The sequence below is a fragment of the Taeniopygia guttata genome, chromosome 5 (genome assembly GCF_048771995.1).
Source record: "Taeniopygia guttata chromosome 5, bTaeGut7.mat, whole genome shotgun sequence".
NCBI lineage: Eukaryota > Metazoa > Chordata > Aves > Passeriformes > Estrildidae > Taeniopygia > Taeniopygia guttata.
The window spans coordinates 22,208,050-22,231,475 of NC_133030.1; the positions used below are offsets into that span (position 1 = coordinate 22,208,050).

Sequence of the window (23,426 nt, forward strand, 5' to 3'; positions counted from 1 at the left end):
AGATGGAGTGGACAGTGGTGGCAAATGATGAGGGTGAGACCAGTGCCAGGGAAGTGTTTCCTTTGGTAAGTTTTTGTGCTAGCATAAAAATTTCCTATTTGAGTGATATGAGATTTTTGTTTTTTGGGTTTTTTTTGTTTTTTGTTTTTTTTTTTTTTTTAATCCAAGATGAGTAACAGGCTGAATTCATCAGCCCTCTTACTCATTTCATCCAGACAGGCTCCTCACCACTTTTGGTCGATTTACCTCCCCTCGTATTGCCTTCTATTTGCTGCTTATGCCAATACCACACTCGACCTTTTTCAGGGCTAATTCAGGAAAATATCCAGTCAGAGTATTCTGGTCCACATCTACTTCAGCCATTTTTTTTCAGAAAGGTACATGTACTTTTGTACTTGCATGGGTGTGAACATGCTCCTATATTGCTGCTCTTCTGCTTCTGGACACGGACTTTCCATTCATTCCTGGGGCAGCTGCAAATGCCAGCTTTTCCTGCTTAAAAAAAGGTCATTATTATTCCATCTCACCAAATGAAGATTTTAGGGCACTTAAAATATGGAACACTAAAATTGGATTAACAAAACAGATAACCAATGTCTGAGCAAGCCTTCCTATCCATTGCTCATGGCAGCTATTAGGACCAACCTGGATGAAAGACAAAGTCATAATTAACTTGACATTAACAGCACATTACTGCAATACCACTAATGTTACTCAGAAGAATCTTAAGATTTTGAATATTCCTTCCTGCAGATGCTATTAAAAACAGATCCAGGCTGAGATAAATCCGAGATTGCAATAAAGTCTGCACCTCTCTCACTGAGAGGAATTCCCTCTGGTTTCTGATCTCGGTCTCCTGCAACAGAGTTTCAGCCCATAGTTGCTTTTATGACAAATAAAACAAGCAAGCAGATGTGGCCAGAGATGTGATAGTGTGCAGTGTTTTTGGGAGTTACATCTTAAATTACAGGATGATTATGAGAACACTTAATTTACTATCTATTACATGAACTGTATTTTCTAGTAATTAATAAAACTATCAACACTCTTTATGAATACCAGAATGTTTTTATCTTGAAGTATATTCTTTGCCTTCTTGATGCTGTATGATACCACCCATCTCTGAAACCCACAAGACAAACTACCACAGCAGTCCTGTATCAGTTAATATTTTTTAATAGACCTCAATATGAATAAAGATCCAATATGCAGTGCACAGTTTAATTAGTTTATTTTTTAAAATTCTGTCAGAAATATAACTGTGCATTAGTTACAAAATATATTAAACTATCAATCTATTCATCCAAGGGACCAGGAGTACTTTCATTTTGTTCAAATGCAAACCAATACAAACCTTTAACATTGACACAGAATAATCTTTTGCATCCATCATCAATGTATTTAGTCTGCTGCCATCTCTAAATAAGAACAGAAAGGTCACCCTGATTTAATTTCATTAGCAAGCTTAATCCCTTGATAGCAAACATGACCAGACACATCATGAGACTACTTAAAAAAACAATTCTATACATCTCACATTATCTGAGGTCCCACATATACATTACAGACCAACATTTTCAGCAAAATAATTTTCCCTGCCCTGCAGGGGAAGACATTCAGAGGCAAAGAGATAACACATTCATAATATATTATAATTGAAAAATTTGTGCCATAGCAGCTTTGCAAATATATGTACTAAGAGTTGGTGCCTTAAACATGTTAAAGACAACAGAAATTTGAAAGATAAAAGAAGCTAAGCCACTTTTTAAACCACCTTGAGATCTAGTAATGCTGCAAAGCATTGATTTACAGAACGAAACCCCACTGCTGAACAAGTTACACAGGACATAGGTTAATTAAAAATTTTCTTTGATTCAGTGACAACTCAATGCTGCAAACCTTTCTCCTTCCATTTAAATAGTTCTAGCATTTATACCTCAGTCTACCATGGTAAAACAAGTTCTCAAAACAAGATTTAAAGAAAGGGAAAAGAGGAAAATGGAACAAGTACATTAATAAATATTTCATTAACATTTATAATCTCTTTTATGACAGTAAGATTTAACTGATACTTAGAAAATGATCTCTGACAGTCTCTCATGTAATACTCTAATATTACATTAATTTGTAACCACTCAGAGTTCTAGTTGGCAATATAAAAATACAAAACTAATAGAATAGCAGCAGTGAATAAAGCATCCATATTACTGTGGCCAATACAGAATTATACATGCAGTAGCCTTCTATTCCCCATTGGCTTGTGCTATTGTACAATTTTAACCTGAATAATTTAAACCCTGCCACCACAGGGAGTTTCCTCCTCAGAGGCAGAAGTACATCAGATCTAGCAGATAAGGCTCAAAGAAAAAATTCCATTCAAAATGCAAATCTTCAAAAGCAAAGAAAGTGTTAATGCATTTGGTGGGTCTTGGGTATAAATGATTTGAGCAGAGAATAAGGACATTTTTCTTATTTCTAGGGTTGAGGAATGACCTGGAGTAGGAAGAAGCTCTCACAAGTGTTTTTTCAGACTGCCTCCCACTCCCTCACCTCCTGCCCCCCAAAAACAAGAAGGGAAACAAAAGAGAATGGCAGTTTTTGAGCATATTGAAAAAATATAGATCGGTAACACAGTCTGAAAATGGAGAACTCCTGTACAATGCCTTCTGTGCAGAGTGGCTCTGTGCACTGCCATGGACATTGACACCTCTTGGCTAAGAATGGCTTTACTGAGAATGCTCCAACTGAAGACACTCCAGAACAATTCAGCTGATAGGATGAGGCTATTCATTATAAAATCTACTTTGGTTTTAAAGCTGAGGTCTTTCCCTATTTTGAGTAACATATTTTGAGTAACCTGTCCCCTAAATGACAGAGAATCAACTAAAGTCACCAACAACCAACGGCATTTATCATTAGCCAGGAAGTGCATGCTTCAGTAGCGACAATACTCCATCGAACACAATCCCTCTTCCATCTAATTTCTACAAGCTGAAATAGGTTCTAATAGGTTCTACTAGCAGAAGAAATGTTACTCATCTGGTATGATGAACTAAGTGGAAGGTTGAGTCCTGGAACTTTTATCTCTCATGCAGGCTGGCAGAGTATCCTCCCAAACCACTAAAGTATAGTAGTCTTTCTTTAGTCTTGTTTATATTAAGCAATGTGCCCTTTCACCACTGGTATTGCTCTGATGATGCCAAATAGTTGGAACACTCTTCAGTATCTCTTAAGCTGCAGTGTCTCCAGTCTTTATGTTGTTCCACTAGCTTGGATAAATAACATGCATAAGCTCATGCATTGTTTAGTTCTTTCTTCAGTATCTGGACATGTACTTAGATTATGGGGTGAACAAAACTTTTTTCTTCCCGCCTTTTAAAGACAAGATTCAGAACTTTATCAGCACCATGAAATTTAAAATGTTTAGCACCAGTGAACTTGAACTATTCAGCTTTGACTGGTCAAAACTAACATTTACATGACATACAATCAGTAAAGAAAACAATAATGCAGCATTAGGAACCTCTTTGACACAGTGAATCTAGTGTTTGATAAATGAGTATCTACGAAAGCCAGATTTTCTTCCTAAAAGCAAACAGGATTACAATTTTTCCTGACACTGCTGAATTAATAGGCTTTCCTTACCATCCATATTGCTGAGTTGGCCCAGTTCCTATTGTCTAAAGGGACAGAAAATACCCACAGCAGCTGGATGCTGATATGCCACACAGAGAATTCACAGGGGATGACTTGGGTACCTCACTCACAACACCAAGAGATCTCTTGAACAGATGCAGGTCACGAGTTCAACTTTGATACAAATTTGGGTTTCAACAACAGTAAAACAAATTCTGCATCACCCTCTCTGTTTAGTACAGCCCTTTGCTCAGGTGTGCACTCACAACCTGAAACATGTCCAGCACTAGGAGATCCCACCAGCACAAAGGGATTTCATTCAAATGCTAAACTTTCATATCTCTTGATGATTGTGGTTAACATTCTGGGCCTAGAGCACACACTTATAGAAAGATTTATCAAAATAAAAGAGAATTAGGGAGGCATATTCAGACCACATTACAAATATTTCTTCAGTGAACTCAGCTCCGAGTCATTTAGCCTTCTCCACAACACTACCTCGCATCTTTTGGAAATACTACCATTAACTCTGCATAAACTCTGCATCAACATGCAACTTCCTGAAGGAGGAAAGGGTTAAAGCATACCTGAACCCTTGGTGACATGAACAAAGTCTTAACCCTAACTTTGAACTTCAAGAGATACATAGCCAATGCAAAATGCTAGATAAGTCAATATAGAAACTCTCTCAACTTTCTCAAGCTCTGGAAAAAAAAAAAAAAAAAGAAAAAAAAAAATCCCTCATCTTTATTAATTTTGTTCCTTCCTTGCAACAGCATCTATTCCAAGGCACTGAGGTGAAAAGACTTACAAGTCTATTCAATATGACTAAAGTTTTACCAAGCTGAGATGCACAGGTTCTGCAATAGGATTTTCCTGTAGGCAGTTAAGTTTTGATTAACATTTCATTTATTTCGCTTGCTACAGAAGTAGTTTATTATTTTAAGAGAGAACCTTACCAAATACTTAAACATACAACCTCATATAGAGAAAAAAATACCAGCAACAACAAAATTCCATTCAGATGAAGATCATCTGTGTTGGCAATTATGATCTTTTACAAACCCACTGTGGACAATGAAGCACTTTTGCGATCCGTGTGGAAAAACACGAGTAAGGCTCCATTGCTCTGGTTAAGACTCGCAGGCTACATGGCTCCATCAGTACTGCGGGGCTGGAACCCTTCCCTGCGGACGCTGCTCAAGTCCAGGCGCGTGAGGACCTCGCAGCGCACCAGGAGTGTGTCATCCTTGATGAAGGTTCTCTGTTTCAAGGTCTCCAGGTGCATGAAAGTCACATAACCAAAACCTTTTGGATTGCGGTGAATTGTCGGTCTCTGGAAGGCCAGTAGCTCTGGCTTGGCTTCCATCACCTCTTCATGGTTCTGCCTTTCTGGGCCTTCTGATTGATCCAAAATAGAAAGTCGAATGGTGCCTTGGAAAGGCCAGGGCAGGTGGCTGTCATATTCCCCTTGCATAGTGTGCACAAACAGAGAGATAAAATTAGCACAGCGCTGAGCATTTGGTAACTGGATATGCAGGCGCAAGCACAGCTTGTAGCCAGGCTTCCCTGTATAGAAGCCAGGACTGTGCAACACTACGGGTCTCTCTTCTTCCTGGGCTCTCTGCAGTCCACTGAAGTTCTCAATCTTCCAGATATAAATACCATTGCATTGTTGTGCCTCCATTTCAGTAATCTTTCCCTCCAAATTTCGGATAGTACGTTTGAGTTCTGCCATGTGAGTGTTCTGCGTCTCCATTTTAGCAATGAGTTCCCTGATTTGGTGATCTTGTCTCACCAAACGACCTTCCAACTGCTGAATAGTTTCCTTGAAGTTTTCAACTTCTGGATTGCAGTTGTATGCAGCATGTGACACGTGTGAGAAAAGGGCAGGCTCAAAGGGCAGGCCATTGATGAAAGGTACAGGATTTGCAGCAGTAACACTGATATTTTGAAAACTCTGAGCCATCATCCTCATGTGAACCTGAGTGAACTCCTGCATATGCCGTGCCAGTTCATTCCTTTGCATCTAGGATTTAAGAGATACGGCATTAAGAACACATCAAACATCTGCAATCACATTTTAAATGTGGCTCTGAAGAAAGTCAAACAAGTAGCTGCTTTCGTCATGTGAGAAAAGCAGTAGTGTGAATCAAGGACAAAGGTGTGGCAAAATAGCACTTTACCAAAAGAGAGCTTCAAATTTAAGATCACTGCTAGGAAAAATGGAAAAAGAAGTTCAAATAACAATGGCAAATCACAGAATCATTTAGGATGGAAAAGACCTTTAAGATCTTTGTGTTCTTGGCCTGATGTTGATACAGCTGGGGTTCAACAAAAGCATAGATATGAGGTGATTTCAGCATAGAATTGTTAACCTGAGAAGTTAAGCTAGAACTGACATAAATGACTGCAATATAAATCAGATATGTGCATTGTTTTTGTTGGTGTGAGACTTTGGGTTGGGATGTCTCATATTCTTGTTAGAATATTTATCATTCATAATAGCATATTGTATAGTTGCATAAGTCTATGTAATATTTAATAATGAAATATTTGATTGTATTTTTACAGAAGCTGCAGCATCTCCAGGAAAACAACAAAATTTAAATTCTCTGGAAAAGACTGAGAGTATCTTCTTATTAAAGGCCAACACCCACACTTCAAATGGAGGCAATTTTGAGTAAAAACATGAAGTATTTCAGTAGCACATACAGTGAGAAATAGGAAGACTATATTTCAAACTGTGCACCTGAAAGAAAAAGCAATATATGAAGAAATATGGAGTATTTTATACTGAAAACATTCTAGTCAAATATTCCAAAGGCAAGCACTGTGCATTCAGGGTCACCTTCTTGTTAATGAGCATTCATGATAAAAAAAATCCAGGTTTTGTAAGAGTGATAATTTCCCTATGAATCCATCATTAATTCTGGTGCACATTCTCAGTAACACTGTTCAACTCAAAACAAAGACATGGTGAAAGACTGTTAGTGAGAAATATACTTAGAATTTTTCTGTGTTCTAAATCCCTTCATTGATTTGATAAAATGCTCCATAGTACCAAATAGTGTGTGAAAACTGATGTGGAAATGAAGGGAAAAAAAAAAACATTTTTACAAAGAGGTATTAAAAACTAGAAATAAGAGTATCAAGTTTAATAATTTTAGAATTTAATAAAATTGCTTTGTGGAGCTCTAGGAGTCATAACTGTATTTGGCCACAACTTTGGAAGAAATGCTAGAAGCTACTTTATTGACATGAAAGCTGAGAAAGCATGAAATAATAAAAGCAAAGTTATCAATCAAATTGTTCATAGAGCTTTTCAAATTTGAAAAAGCAATTTTGAAATAAAATGTATCAACATGCATTGTTTCAGAATTAAGACACCTCAAAACAAAAAACCCACAACCACAAATCACTGAGGATTTTGGGTTGTTGAATGAGACAAGAATAGGAAAACACATTACAAAAGCAACAGACAAAATCATGCAGAAGGTCTGAAATTCAGAAGGTACTGGTCAAAAGCTTACCTTTTCAGGACACCCAAAGGCACTGTAAAAACATGGCACTGGGGCAGTAGGACAATCATTGTCATAGTGGTTAGGCATCTAAAACAAATCAGATTTGATATTATTTCTCCATTAAGAGTATTCTCTTATCCAAAAAGGATACAGTTGGATGGATTTTGAACAGGTACCTGCAGTCAGATCAGTTTATACCTACATAAGTTCTTAAGGGAATATGGGAGTTTTGAACAGACATGTTAGCTGATGATAAAAATTATACATCCCACTTGTATGTACTGTAACAACTCATTGACTTTGTTCTTATGTTAGGCCTCAGAAAGCATTCAGGTTTCCTTGCTAGACCAAACAATTTTTGTTTCTAGCCTATCCTCTAGCTAGGTCACATTCAATTCCTTCCCTTCTGAAGGACTACTTGCACATACTTATTATGTCTCTATTATCATCTGCCTCAAAAAGTTCAAGTTACTTCAATTTTTTTGTGGCCCATGTTTTCCACATCCGGATCAGTCATCTCTCTGCTCTGGATCCCCCCTACCCACCCTCCCTCAAAAGCACAACTTCAGCTGATGCCTTATGAGCCCTAAACAGCAAAGGATAATTCAGTGTTTCACAGGCAGAATCCCTGTTTAGATCCCAGGTGTTTGCCTTTTTTAAATATCATGATGAAGCACAAGGCTAATAAAGATCAACTATTATTACAAATGCTTAGCATTCTCTGTTCCCCACTTCTTCAATTCATTATTCTACCTAACAATTTTTTCCTTTGTCATTACTAAGCTCAATCCTGTTTCTCAGAGCATTTGTGCAATTTTACAAGATCATTCTTTATTTTAACCCATAAACAACATAGTTGCCATCCCAAATTAAACAAATCAATATTTATCATTTTCCTGCCAATGAAGTTATTATTGAACAGAAGAAATAATAATGGCTATTACAGCAGTAATGGACAAGCAGAATTCCAGCCAGCATCCCAGTTTGATAGTGAATTTACTTATAGCTACTTTCCAATAGTGGCTTTCCACATACAAAAATTCCCCCTCTCTGCCCAAATCAAAGCCTCTTCTTGTAACATCAGCCATAACCACTGGCAGTTGTTGGTATTTTTTCAACTCCATTCAAGATCAAAGACATGCGACATGGCCCCTGTCAAGAAGCCGTACAGCTAAACAATGTGATGTGCAGCCAAAATCCTACAGAGGTTTGCCAGACTGCAACTGCAAGCTGGAGCAGCATTTAAGGGAGTAACACACCTGCACTGGACATTTTCAGAGAGAGGCAGGTAGTGATTTAGCAGCTAGTAGGTAAACTGTATCTCCGAGTTTAATTTCAGATTAAAGAAGCAATGTCAAAATGAAGCATCTGACTTGGAATAGACAGTGAAAAAGGGAGTCTCTTACCTGCTCCCTGATGAGCACTGTGTTGCAATATTCGCAATATATATTGGCAAGTGGGCAGGTTTGGTCATGAAGCTTAAGTGATCAAAAAGAAAAAAGAAAGGGGAGACAGCATCAGTAAACTTACCCAACTTCAGAGAAGGCTAATTACCCTTCATCAGACATAAGATTTTTATTCATACCTAATTTTGCATGTAGCTATATGCAACTGTGAAACAAAGAGAATCCCTTTACCCTGAACAGTATGTTTTCTGTTACTGCTTTTTCCTAGACTTATACATGATCTTCATAAAGTTGCAGATATTTTATTTCCTAAAGCTCTGAAAGAAATCTGATTTTAACCATAAGTTTCTAAAATTAATGTTCAATTGTACTGGAACTATATGAAAGCACTTTTTTTGTTTTTTAATTGTATTGTTGGACTATATGAGGTACACTTGACTGACAATTCACAATATTAATATCCAAGAACATTCAATAGTCATTGAGATAAAACAGATCCCTATAGAGATAAAGAAATGGTAACAGCAAAAGAAACTATTATCCTCAGCATCACCCAAGTGAAAAATGCAGAGCCAGGGGAAGAATTCAGAAATTATCTTGGTCTTGTGTGGTAGCAGATGTGCCCAAAATAATTATCTCCTGATACATTCTCTCTCCCAGGCATAAAAACTGCACATGTAAATACTGCTTTCTGTGTTCCATGGGCAGTAGATACAGCCTGTCTGATGGTAAGGTCAGAAATCAGTGGTTCTTACACAAGTCCACAAGTCTGCTTGCTCACACCACATGGTTCCACATAAGTTTGTGTTTAAGGACACTCTCTCCCCAGCTTTTGCATGTTCCAGGCTCGTGTCCCAAGTTTGCAACTTCTCAGCTGTGCAGCAGCACAAAGAGCTCTTCTAGACCAAAACCTTTCAGTTGATTTTTCTTTTGTTTTTTTTTACTGCTGTTCCCTTTCCAAGCAAACCCACGTGAATGCAGCTTGACAACATGAGATTGCTGCTAAATACCTCTTTATCTTCGTAGGCCATAGACGTGGCACAGTTTGGGCAGCACACTTGACGCCTTGGACACTCTTGGGTCATGTGCTCCTTCAGATGGTTCTTTGGGAAGGTTCCTTGGCACTGCAGGCATTCCACAGTGGAAAAATCACACTGCAGCTGGTGGTCCTGCAGAAGAGAAGAAGAGGGATTTGATACTTCAAATACAAACTATCATCCATTTTCAAGAGAAAGCACGGTACAAGACAAATGAATTAGAATCTTTTCTTCATGCAAGGAAATCCTTATACACTTATGCTGACTCTACCAACAGCCTGTTACTGTCCCACTACAAAGGTCAGGGTTTCATGTATTCAGAGCTTTAAGAAAGCTCTCAGTAAAAATTTAGTTTTATATTTATTCTTTTAACTGCATATATTATTTTCCAAAAAAGTTATTTCAACTAATATATGTAGCTACTTTGAGATACTATTCAATTGACTTTAATAAACTTGTGTGAAGCATGGACACAGCTGATCAAAAGGCAGACATGAATGATCCTCAGCAGAAAGCTGCATTAGTAGAATTGTCATGCACTGTGATGCTCCCTTGAGAATCACCTAATTACAACTAAATACTCATTAAAAACCAATGTGTAGCTATAGAAAAATGCATGGAGTCAGCATAAATGAGTACCAGGTATGACCATCTATATAAGTTAAATCAAATTTTTACTTGCCCATGAAAACAAGGTTCTATATTTTCAAAACTACTTCTTACCTCTAAGTGCCTGAGCTCCATCTTCATGCTGCAGCCCTTGTTGGGACATTTGACCATTAATGAAAGGATTTCCCGTTTGGCGAAGTTGTCAGGAAAAAGTTGATTTTCAAGCAGAATTTCATTGTCTACAGGACATTTGTGACCTGCATCCCTACAATGCAAAAAAACAAGAAAAGATATTCCAATATTATCAACAGATTTCCAAGCACTTAATTTAAAATATTTTTACACCAGCAAGACATTAGTGGCCAAATACTAACACAGTAAAAAGATATTTAAAAACAATGGTATTTATGTGGCAATAACCAGAAAATATGAAATGTATTTCAGAAAAATTGAAAACACACAGTTTCACTGGAGGTGGTATGACTGGGGTTGCAGCACTTTTCAAACTCAAACACATTTTATTTGTACAAATGGCATGTTAAGTACTTTGGAAATAAACTTGAGGAGTAGGTAAAGACATTCAGAACTTACAGTCCTGTTCCTGCAAGCACTTCACATAGCTACAGCATCAAAGAATATTTCACATACTACTTCAAAGCAATTACTTAAACTTTCTTAGACCTCCTCTAATTTCTTTCTAATTTTATAAACAGCCAAGGTGATCACAGCTACAAAAAAAAGCAAAATTGTCTTTTTTTTCCAGACTAACTTCATCTGTTTAGCATTACAGTACATACAACTCAGTTTGCTGGTTTTGTTGTACAACCATTTGATCAGCTAGTCATCCTTCAATTTCACTATACAGCCAACAGGGTGACAACCTCCAGATACAAAAATTATTATTAACTATGAAAATTACACTGGACTTAGAACTGAGTGTTGCATCTGAAGCCATTTCAACAGCAAACAGACTGGAAGTCAATGCTAACTAGTGAAGGTTTGGAATCTGATGGAACATGGATGCCTGCAACATGCACAAGGTAACTAACAGCCTGCTCCAGTTCATCAGGTTCTGTCTACCTGCATGTATATACAAAAATCAGTAGAAATGGAGTAGAAAAGGGAATCACCTCCATCAAACTTTACAGTATCAGCTCATTCTGAAAGCAGTAGGCCAACATATTGATTCACAATTAAGTAATGCAGTTAAAGAGGCACGAGGGATCAAAGCTCCTGAGTGCTAACGGAAACAGCAATAAAATGGAAAAATACATGGGGCACAAAAATGTCAGAGAGCACTTGTGGTGCAAGGCTCAAAGTCCAGATCATTGTCACTGCCTGCAAGCATGAGGGGAAATAGAACCTAGTGGGCTGTGGAGACCAGGAAGGAATTTATGTTCTTTGTTGGAAAGGGAAATAATTGCTCAGCAACTTCATCAGCAACACTACTAGAGGAAGTGGAGGTACAGTTGCCACTTCAAAAAGAAGTAATGAACTTCCTTTCACAAGTTTTGCTGGCAAAACAAGCTCACCACATGCCTGAGAATCATACTCCTAAACAAGTAGAAGAAAGAAAACACCTAGCATGCCTTGTTTCAGAGCTCTCTGAGCTATGACCAGTGTGATCTTTGTCACAAGCTAGAAATGTTCCTTCACTTCACAACCTACAGGAAATCAGTTTTCACAGGTATAGCTTGGTTACAAACACCCTGTTTAGTGGAGCATGTAGACAACTCAATAGGCCTTCTGATAAGACAGCAGCTTTATTTCTATAAGGAAAAGCTAATCCTAAATAAGAGCAGCCAACAATGGATTAATTTGGAATAATGATTACCAAATCCCCAGTTTAAATAACTAGCAGATAAAGGGCAAAATAAGAAAAAATGCAATTTTCTAAAGTAGGAAAGTGTAGTAAGGAAAAAGCAGTAACTCATTTTAAGATATTAAACCAGCTTCAAATACTATTTACAAGAATCAGGATTGTATTTAAAACACTGCTAAGGTACATCTACAGACAAAGATGTATTTCCTGTGACAGAACTGAATTTATGCACCTTATGATATAAGTTCTAGCTTACATCACAGTGAAGGCTTTCCTATGCTGGAATTATTTATCACACTGCGCTCTGCCACTCACAACAGTACCTGTGAAACAATGGCCACCTGCTACAAAGTACAACAAATATTCCTGTAAATTCTCTTGAGATTAAAATACATGTATCAAGAGTAAAGCCAGAATAATTTTGAAAGAAAAGCCTGCTCTGTGATTTTAACAAGCGAGCATTTTAGTCGAGAAGCTGAGGCAGTTGGCAGAGACTAACTGCAGCCATGCCAGCTGCTGGATGAACTGCCAGCACCCAAAGATGTCCCTGCTGCCCCTTGGTACCTCACAACTCTGCTTTTCCAATAAACAGAGGTTCTGGTATTTGGAAAGCTCTACTACAAACCCTAAGTCAGCCTTGCCCTAAGATACAGGAGAAGACTGGAGTGAAATTGAATTAGCTACTGCACCTGCAGTTAATTCTTCTAAAATTTCCAGCAATATATTTTGTTGACAAGTAACATTTGTAAACACATTTGTAGTTACTTAGGTAGATAAGCTTCTCCTCTTCCATGAAATATAACAATTCAGAGCACTTCAGATAGCTTTATTTTAAAAGCTGTCAAGATTTTCTGGGAGGCAAACTTGTACTGTGATCAAATCTCATCTAATCATGTCCTTCACACTGTAAGATCCAAGAGTCCAGTTTTTAAAAGGTTTTTACTTTTTGTTTTCTAGTTGCAGCCACAACTTCTTCCACACAAACAACTACAACTGTTTGTGTAAGTCATAAGAAGCAATTACTCAAAAAATGCTTTTCCATCCTTCATCATTTAAAAGCCTTAATCTCTGTGTTCACTTGAGTTAAGACAGTGGAGAAATGAGGAATAAAGAGAAGCAATTTTTCCTGATCAAATGAAGGCTGTGACAATCACTTAGTGAAAAAAAAGCAGTACTTAGAGAATGTAAAATCCCCCTTTCTGTTTTCATTTTAGTTCTGTAGAAGCTTCTCAATACCTCAATCAATCTGGTACTGTAGACAGTACATACTGCAAATCAATACCATACTGTAGACACTACATAATCCAGATCAATAGCTTGATCTATGGATGCCAATTAAGCATGCAGTTTAGCCCTTCAGGGATTCAGAGAGGTCTGACACTTCAAGCTGTCCTCCCTGCTTTCACAAACAGTCACTCAAACTGCCCTCCAAACACAGAGTTCAGTGGGGAATGAGGGCAAACTTTTACTAGCAATGAAACATCTGAAATATTACACTGATGATCTACAGTCCCAACAGAAAAAAATGCTTTCCACCTTGTATAGTATTCACTGAAACAGTCATCACTATTCATAGAAATGAAGTATAATACAGAAAAGGTATAAAAGAAGCAGAAACTTCTGGTCATGGTCCTTTCCATGGAGAAATTCTTCCAGAGAATTTATGTAGCAGAAACTACAGAGAAGCCCATAAAACACTGTATTCAGGGAACATAATTACTGGCATACTATTCATTTAGTGAGCTACAAATGATGGATAGGGAAGAAAAAGAAATGGAATACAACTATGGACAAACGGTATGAAAGACCAATCAAAAATGCACTGTCCATTTTGCAGGCTATAAAATAAATGCCAGGGAAAAACACAGTAACCCTGAAGACAGTTTAACGATCTTTACAAAAAGCGTGCAAAGTAAGGTTGAAAATGAGCCAATTCTACATATGGGTGACACAGATTTGAATATATAAATTTCTACCGAAGTGACATTTGAGCTTTCTGAGCAATTGCTAAGAAAAAAAAAATTGGCTTATGCTGAAAAGGAAAAATCCTACAGCATAGTATCTATCAATGTAATCCAATACTCACTCACATGTATGGGACACTGATGAATTCATTTTTAGATTTAAGCAAGTGCTCTCTACAAGGTACTCTCTGCCCTTTCTTGCCCTTTCAATCATCCATTTTTATAAGCCCAGCCTGCTCTTGCCTTTCTATCTTATTCCCAGGCCCTCATATGCCACCTGGTTTCCCCTCTCAATGCTTTGTTCAAAACTGTTCCCTCATCACATTCTCTCTTTAGCTCAAGAAGGAAGTAGCTATTTTCAAGTGAAGAACTGAAAGCATCAATTATCTGCACCAAGAAATCAGGTGGTCTGTAGTTTCCTGTAGTTCTCAAGAGGAAATAATCATTGGCAAAAGATAGGTAATTTTATAATCCTGAGCTGGAAATGGAACTTATTTGGGGGACTTGTCGACCTTTCCTTTTTAATTATTATTTGAAGTTTAATCAATTTTTTAGATTCATAACCTGGGTAAATTTGTGAAAATGGCAAACCATCTAAAACTCATAAAACTTCCAAACTTGTGACATTCTGGCCATATATAGCACCTTTAATGAATAATAAATTTCCAGAGTTCTATTAGCACTCACTGGTAATGCATCTTGGGCAGCTCTATTCAGTTTAGATTGACCTTAAACTGTTCTGCTACATGGATTTCTTCTTAAGAACACCTTCCGCAAGTTTTCCTTTACCTGATTGATTTGACGATGCAGCCTTTGCAGAAACGGTGGCCGCACGGCGTCTGCACCGCTTCCCGGAGAGCCATCAGGCAGATGGGACACTCGTATTTACTCTCCAGCGGCGGATCGAACTCCACGTCGTAGCCCTGCGTCTCCTCGCCGAAGGAGCCGGGCGCGGTGCCCACGGCGCTGCCCACGCTGGAGCTCTCCTCCTTGGCTGCGGCGCTGCAGGCGCTGGCCATGGCTGCGCAGCAGCCGCTCTCCGCATCTCGGCCTCCACAGCTGCTGTCACTGTGCAGCAAGCTCATGGCAGCTGAGCGACGGCTACACGGGAGTGCGCTGCAACGGGGCAAAAAGATGGATTAATTCGAAGTATTTCAAACCCTCCTTCCCAGGCAAGAACAGTATTTATTTCCAACTAGAAATACTGGAACGCAGCTACAGATTTGGTTCTACTCAAAATCACTGGTTTTGTTTTGTCCCCATTATCTGTTTTTGCTCATCTTGTGATATGTAGGAAAGGATGCTGCATCCTGTCAGCGTAGTTCAAACATCCCCCCACCCCGTTCTGTAATCTCTTACATACGACTATCTGATTTCTGTAAAAGGAGAAATCATTCCTCTTTGTCCTTGCTATGTGTACTGAAGATGTTTCTTTACCCCTCCCATATCATTTACTTCTAAGACATTCAAATAGATTTTATGTGAAAAAAAATGATGTACAGAATCAAGTTTTCTTGGAGGGTAACAGCTCAATTCCGTATTTCCCTTGCAGTGTATATATGCTATTTACCATTTTCTGTATCGAGCAATTCACAACATAGATTTCAAACCGACTAGCTGCAGGAACACAAATAAAATATAAGTCCAAGTACCTAAACCAAGCAGCTGATGTGCTGTAAATGAAATTCAAATGGACAGCACTGCTGATAACATTTTAGAACTGCCAATGGGACTTTAAATTGAGTAAGAAGCTACAAAGGAGATAAGGATAATAATTCCACAGCTCAAAAGCTATCTACAAATTCCTAGTCTATTCAAACAGAGCTCTTGCTCTCCTTTCCCTCTTGCAGGCTAGCTGGCAGGGAGGACAAGGGACATGATTGTAAGAACAGAAGATAAAAGTCACCTTTCCCTGAAGAGTGGTGGAAGGCATACTAAAGCCTGCTTTTACAGCACTCCTCCAAAGAAGGGTGAACTCATAGGTATGAAATGAAAAAGTGCACGTATCCCCAAACAGGTTGCTAGTGCTCCTACACAGAATGAGAGAACCTTTAAAAAAGGTCTTAACAACAAATACAAATTCTAAAGACCAAGAAACCTTCCTCTCCCCTGATTTTTTTAAATGGTTACAATAATTTTCTTAGAATCCTGCTGTGGTTAGTTTTCTATAAATGACATTTCTTTGAAACACAGAGATTATCACCAGGTGCAAGGCAGCATGAGTAGTCTGAGGGTTATGGAGCCAGGCACGCAAAACAAGCCCAGTAAGCCCAGATTTGATAATCTTTTGCACAGCAGCATAGGCAAATTCTCTTGCAGTGTTCACCTAATGAATTCACTGCAATACCATTATGTCATTTAAAATATATTAGGGACGGAAATCCAATCAAGAGACAAATCATAAGAACTGTTTATCTGCATCACTACTGCAGATGCTGAGGGCAGAAGAATGAATAGGATTACCTTGACCATGAACTCACAAAACTGAAAATTTTCTTGCCTATATCAGAATTTGAATAGCACAACTCATTTTTACAAAATGTTCATGAACAAGAGGAGGACATACAGGTAGTTTTATTTGCATATTTATTTTATGACATCTTCAGTGTCATAAAATTAACAGAAATACTAATCACACAAGGCCTCAACTAGCATTTATGGGAAACATATTTTGAACACATGCAAAAATCACAGGAATGTGCTTTAGGCCATCTACATGATAAACAACTGGCAATACTGCCCATGATAACACACTATGAGCTACTTTTTCCAGCTATCCAGACCAAAAAAAAGAGGCTTATCTATCTAAAGAAAAACAAAATTACTATATTTTGGTTAGATATAGTAAGAATAATCAAACCAGAACTTTTATTCTGTTGTATAAATTTATGACTTTCTATCTTGTTGGGATATGCAGGGGTATGAGAAGTATCTGGAGAGCAACATTCTTGACATTTCCAAAATACCATTAAAGGTACAGAACCTCAAAGCACAGGCTGACAGTTCTGAGTTGTATTGAACTGGCCAGCAGTGCTCCCTTTCTGCAGAAATTACTCTAGAGCAGAGCTGTCTGGAACTGCACCCAAAGAGTGCTGCTCATTTCCACTCCTGTTTTTCACTTCAATGCATTGCCCCTATACATTATCCACCACAACAGGCTTTATCACTGAGGCTCCTAAACACAACAGCAATACAAATCAAACACTGAGCGTGCTCCCAGCAGCTGCTCCAGCCATAGTCTAGACAAGAGCAGTTTAATCCCACAAAGGCACCAGCTTCCCCAGTGACTTAGAATGGATGCAGAGGAATCAGTGCTTAAAAGATATTCTATGTGACAGAGATTTTTTTTTTTTAGCCTGCCATCAGTAGATCTACTCTCTCCAGAGAAGAAACCCAGCTTGTTTCCACTGTTAAACTAACATAACTTATTTAACAGCTGCTGCAGAGGATGATCAGTCCATGGGCCACATTTCATGAAAAATCACGGTGACTATATTGGGTCAATGGAGTGGGAATGTTGGTATGCAGGATATTAGAATCCACAGACCATCCTAGGACTTAAAAATTCACATTACTCTATGCCACAGGAATATATTTAGTGAGACTAAGAAAGGGAAGAGGAACATACGTCCCTTTAGCAATGTCACAAAGGAATTCAGGAAGTCACAAGAAGAAATATATGCACTTCACAAGAAGTGCATGACTCTTCTCTTGGGCTGTTTCCAGGAAAAAAAAAAAATCCCATACTATCTACAATTCTGTTCTTACAAAGAAGAAGCCAGGATCTGACTTGGTATAATCTCACTAGTTGAACACTTTGTAGATTTAAATGCTATGCAAGCAGTATCTCTTTGGCCATTTGAACTGTTTCTACAGACATAGCAGGTAAGTATATTCAGTCTACAGAAACCAGCTGCCATACTAGAGTCAGCTTAATGAACGAGTCACTGCAATCAGCCAACATCCCAGTCTGACACAAAAACCCCCTTATTCGTGATATACTCCACTCCTACATTAAGCTTTTTATCTCCATATGACCAAGTGGTTCACAAAAAAAGAAGTGCAAGTATCTTTTTAACTTGGGAAATTCAGGCACAAAGAGGCAATTTACGGTGATTAAGAGCCAGATTTTAAACTTTATTCATATTTTATCTAAGATAGCATTCCTCCTACTACTCTTATCAATTTCATCTTATCTGTGAGCAAAATCCTTCTTCCTCCACACATAGTTTAGTTGTGGGGCAAGGCACAACTTTCCAAATCAAAATCTACACTGCTGTTACTCAGACAATTAACCAAGGCCTTATTACTCCAGCATAGTTTAAACTAATTTCTCTATATGTTTTAAGTTCTGTACTAGGAATTAGACCTGTCTCTTCTGGAAGTTATTTTATCCTCCAAGAGTAGAACATAGGTTTAATCTTTTTGGACAGAGCAGGGCTAGGACAAAACCAGCCACAGGAAAGTGTATTTTGAATAGTAATGACAGGTCTTTTCCCCAGTGAAGGTAGAGCAGACAATCTGTGAGCTTACTGTAGCAGTTTTTCACCTTCCTCTCACGGGGAATTCAAGAAATGCTTAGGCTGGAAAAGGATGGATTTTAAACCTCAAACTAGGATACATTCCAAATCTTTTTGATTATGAAACAGGTTTCTAGTGAAATAAAACTAAGATCTCTTAAAGACCACATCAGTTTTTCTTCTTATTGATAATAGTTGCTGTTTTTCTTCTGTGCTGAACAAAACTAAGTCAAATGCAAGTACAAGAATATCCAAATATTAATTTAAATACCTTGTGTACACCCACAGCCTTGAGAACTTATCCTTTTCTTAAAATGTTAGTCATTTAACACATTAAACACTTTTCTAGACTGCTCTCTGTACCTTTTTTGTTTCCACAAAATTCAGCTTTCAGAACCAGGAATAATAGCAATTAAAATAGATCATTACATGGTAATTCTTGCTTTTGCTAGTGTGGAGTTTCTAAGGCAGAGAAAGTCTTAAACTGCATTTGGTAATGTACCTGAAATGCTCTTTTCTAGAGCTAGGAAGTGCTGCCAGACCTGCTGACTCTGGAGATAATGGGCTTTAGCTTGGGCACAGAGGTACGCAGGCCTTGGGCTGGCAAAGGTTGATTTCGCTCTCCAAGGCAACAGCTACGTTGTTTGCCAACAGAAAGGAAGGTGCTTTCCATGCCAAGTAATGGAAGTGGACAGAACTTGTCTGATCATTACCTGTGCTGTAGAAGTCTGGGAATGCCCTAAGGATGAAACTTTCATGCCCCAGAAAAGACAGTTAAAGGGCAGTCAAAAGAAAAGGAGTTCCCATACTGCTCTTCCAACTTGGAACCATAATGACACCTTCCTTCACTAAGTAACCTGTGCTCTGCTGCTATTTACACTGCTACATTACACAGTGATTAGGCTGATGTGAGATAGCACAGTCAGGCAGAAGAGCAAACTCCTGCAAGAATAATGCACCTTATGATGGAAAAAACCTACTTCCAAACAGAATTTAAACTGCCCATATTTTAAATTAATACATGCAACAAAGCTCAGTACTCTGATTTTTCAACTGCCATAGTATAATGAAGTTGAGGTAGGACTTACAGATTTTCAAATGCCAAACTCCTCTAAAAAAAAAAAAAAAATAAAAATCACTGGTACAAGAATGTATCTTCAGATTGCTTGTAAAATCCCACTATCATTAAGAGCATTAGGGAGGAAGTAAAAGTAGGCATTGTATACTATTTACACTGAAATATAAAATCATATTTTCAAGCATTAACTTAGGGATACCGTGCAAGGAAGTATCAGTTGTGATATGAGAAAATTTTTATTATAAATCAGGAAGTGCCTAATACAATTAATTTCCACATGACCTTTTCTGGAAAATTGACACTGACTATCCATATAAATAATGAATCAATACAGAAGACTATTCCAAATCGTTTTTCTTACTCAAAGTTCACAAATATAATTAATTTCCTTGCAGCCTGGACAACACACACCAAGCAGGGGAAATGCCTTTAGCACTGCATCGACAGAAAACTGGCCAAACTTTTCTCTCTTCTTCAGCTGCCTTGGATATGTATGTATAGATTTCTGGGTCATGAGACTGACAGACCAGTGGAGTGACTTTAGATAATTTGTTTATGGAGTAATACTTGCAACACTTATTCCCAGGCACATTAATCAATGGTCTACTGATAACTGATAAGCACCATATGTTTCCAGTAGGAGGTTTCTAGCTATCATCACTATATTCTCATCTAGGCAGAACACATGGAATTATGCTAATGCCTTTTAATTAATACCTATAAAACACGTTCAAAGCTATCAAATGGCTAGACAAGCTGAGGCAATGGGAGAGTCAAGCAGAACTTGTAACTGCAAAAATGAAATTCTTATTTTTTGTAAGAGTCTACAAGCATGTTGCTTATTTATTTGAGATACAAACTTTCTTTTTTTTTTTCTAATAGCAGCAACCTTTCAGACATCAAGTCTTTTGTACAACCAGCACACATTTTAAAATGTGAACTTAAAGACTCGAAGAAAGAATTTTTGTTTGAGGCAAAACTAAACAACATTCAGAGATCACTAGACTATCAAGAGCTCCTGACTAGAGCAGAGCAGCCCTTGGGGGGTTTCTGAAGCTTTCTAGGTGATTTCTCTTTATTTGTAAAGAATGCTGTTAGGCTTTAATCACGTAAGTATTTTCATGCTTGAATGTTACTTAGGAGACTAGATGGTGGCACACTCACAGTTGCATTCATATTTTATCCTATTGAAGTCTGTCAAAACAAATTTAATTTTAGTGAGCAGTGGAAGTATACTATACTGTATTTAAAAAGATATTCTATGGGTTTTTCCATAGCCAAAAAACAAACCCAGGCTAAAATTCCCTGAAACTTTCTTCAGTTTATTAACTTTTAGACAGAATTTACTGGGAACTGTTCAGAATAACAAATACAAGGAAAGCACTGTTAGTGAGAAGAACAGTACTATTTAACTCTTTACTTTAGCAGTGACTCTGGCTTCTGTTCTCCCTTTGCACACTGAGAACACATTGAGATATGCATTATTCCTTTCTATACCCCTCAGTAGATGAGGGGTACAGAGAATGTAAGATGCTGCGTAGTGGGGACAAAGTAAACACCCATAAAGCACTTCAAAAAACAGGCAGGGAGAGGTATGGCTGTGAACAAATGTGGTTTCCACAAGGCACAGGCTCCAGGCTACACTTAATTACCATCCACCTCTACAGGCATGAGGCTTGTATGGTGCATTAGTAAAATCTTCTGAAAGCCTGGGAAAGCAAACAGTGAATTAAAGACACATTCTGAAACAACTAAAGCATTACTCCTTTTCACTCTACCTTACATTTACTTCTGTTTTCTTTTTGACATTCTTTATACCCGGAAAATCTTATAGCCAGTTTTCACAATCTGGATCTAAAACTGTTATTTTTTAACATGTGCTTAGATAATCTGTGCTACTGAGATACAAAAGTTACTCTTGACATAGTTAACTCATGGAAGTTCAGTAGGTGAAGAAAAGAATGCATGTTCACTTCAGATATTTTTTCATGCTGAAGTTCTATCAGCACAGGTACCTATTGTGTGTCTTGTCTTTCTAAATACAGTAGCAGTTTTCTAAGACAGAAAGCAGCACTGCAGTGTTGCAATACCACAAAACTTAAAAATCCACTTATGTCTTGACAAGTTCTCAATTCAACAGAGTCTGACTTGAGCTCCATGAATCTTTTACTCATTAGGAAAAGCTGTAGGTAATGTGGAACACGCAGAAGAACTATCCCCAGAATGATACCATGAAAATAATCCAAGTGCTTTTATTGCCATACTGCTGTTACTTCCTTCTTGTACTGGAAGGAGACGTTTTATGGCCTTTTCATTCTATGGGGAAGATAAAGCAGTTTGCTTGCAAGTCATTTAACAGCTGGTGAATACAGTGCAAAATTCACCCAAATCTTCAAATCAATACTTTATTAATCACTCACAGTGGTATCTAAGACACCACAAACCCACAGAGCTGAGGGGCAACGTGCAGAAGGTGTCAGAGGCAAACATGGGGGAATACTTTCGGGAGCTTTAATGACTAGGTCCAAAGGATATAATTAGAACATTTTCCTCCCACTTACAGCCGAGATTTCCGTTTAAGTACGAAAAGACTCAGCGCTACCTATCTGAGCCACACGAAATTGATGGAAATTACTACTGAAGTCATACTTTATTACTCGTGTTAATAAAGATACCGTAAATATTAAATACAGTCTCTACTAGAAAAAAGGAGCTACCAGGTTTAGAAACAGCAACCCGTCTTGCAAATTACCCTTTAACGCGTTCCCGAATAATTTACTGAGTGTCTCTATTTCACAGCGGGGAAATCAGAGCCGGAGTTCAGCTGATGACACGCGGGAGCACAGCTCCAAGTGCCCGCCGCCCAGGCTCCCGCCGCTGTGCGATGGCAGGACAGAGTCGCTGCGGCCAGGCTCCCTCCCGCCTGGAGCCCCGGGCCGGCCGGGCTCAGCACAGCAGCGCTGGTTTCAATTCCGGAGCACGCAGCCCGCCGCGCCCCAGCCCCACCAGCGCCCTGCCCCAGCGCAGGCCGCCCTCCCCGACACCCGGGCCCGGCACCCCGGCCCGGCCCTGCGCCGAGCCCCGAGCGCGGTGGCAGCGGCCGCAGGGCTCCGCGGGGCCGGGCAGGAGGCGGCTCTGCTCCCCCGCCGGCAGCCCCGCCGCGGGGAACACCGCTCCGCGCCGGGCGCCGCCGCAAGCCCGCAGCGGCCCGAGTCCGGCCGGGCCCTCGCTGCCCGAGTCCCTTGCAGCCCCCGCCCGTCCGGCCGCCCGCCCCTCCGCCCCGCCGGACTCACCGCGGCCGCTCCCAGCCCGCCGCCGCTTCCGCTTCTGCCGGGGCCGCGCCGGAGCGGCCGCTCGGAGCGGGGCGGCCTCCCGGGCGCCGCGGCCGCCGCAGCGCCCTCTGCCGCCGCGGAGGGGCAGCGCCGCCGGGGCGGGGCCCCGACACCCACGGGGCTGTCCCCGCCGGCGGCCGCCGCCTCCCGCCGGGCCGGGCGGGCTCCGCGCTGCTGGTCCTTCCATGGAGGGGCATTCGGGGCACTCTGCTCGTCCTGAGCGCTGCTAAGAACCAGGCGCTGCGAGCCGGGCCGTGGTGGGGCGGTGTGTGTGCTCACGGCTTGGGAAAAAAGCCATTTCTCAATGCAAACCAAGTGCTCCCGAGAAACAATTTCCTCTGCCCGCCCCAGCTGTGCCGCGGGACTCCCGCAGGCACCGAGGCCGGGTGGGTGCGCCGCCTCCCGCGGGGCTGTGCCCGGGACGGCAGGCAATCGTAAAAGTGAAATACCGGGACAGTGTGAACACAGACAGCTTCATTTCCTTGGGAACGAACGAGG

At 39.7% G+C, this 23,426-nt stretch overlaps 1 protein-coding gene across 1 annotated transcript; it reads right to left on the minus strand.

Moving 5' to 3' along the window:
• Window positions 1-1,207: 1,207 nt before the first annotated feature.
• TRAF6 (TNF receptor associated factor 6) lies at window positions 1,208-23,019 on the minus strand. The gene is made up of 7 exons (XM_030274106.4): window positions 22,890-23,019; window positions 14,788-15,114; window positions 10,327-10,477; window positions 9,577-9,735; window positions 8,567-8,638; window positions 7,170-7,247; window positions 1,208-5,665 (listed from the first exon to the last, which is right to left on the minus strand). Exons 2-7 carry the CDS (start codon window positions 15,081-15,083, stop codon window positions 4,784-4,786), a joined length of 1,638 nt encoding a protein of 545 aa, XP_030129966.4. The 5' UTR covers window positions 15,084-15,114; window positions 22,890-23,019; the 3' UTR covers window positions 1,208-4,783.
• Between the last annotated feature and the right edge of the window lie 407 nt (window positions 23,020-23,426).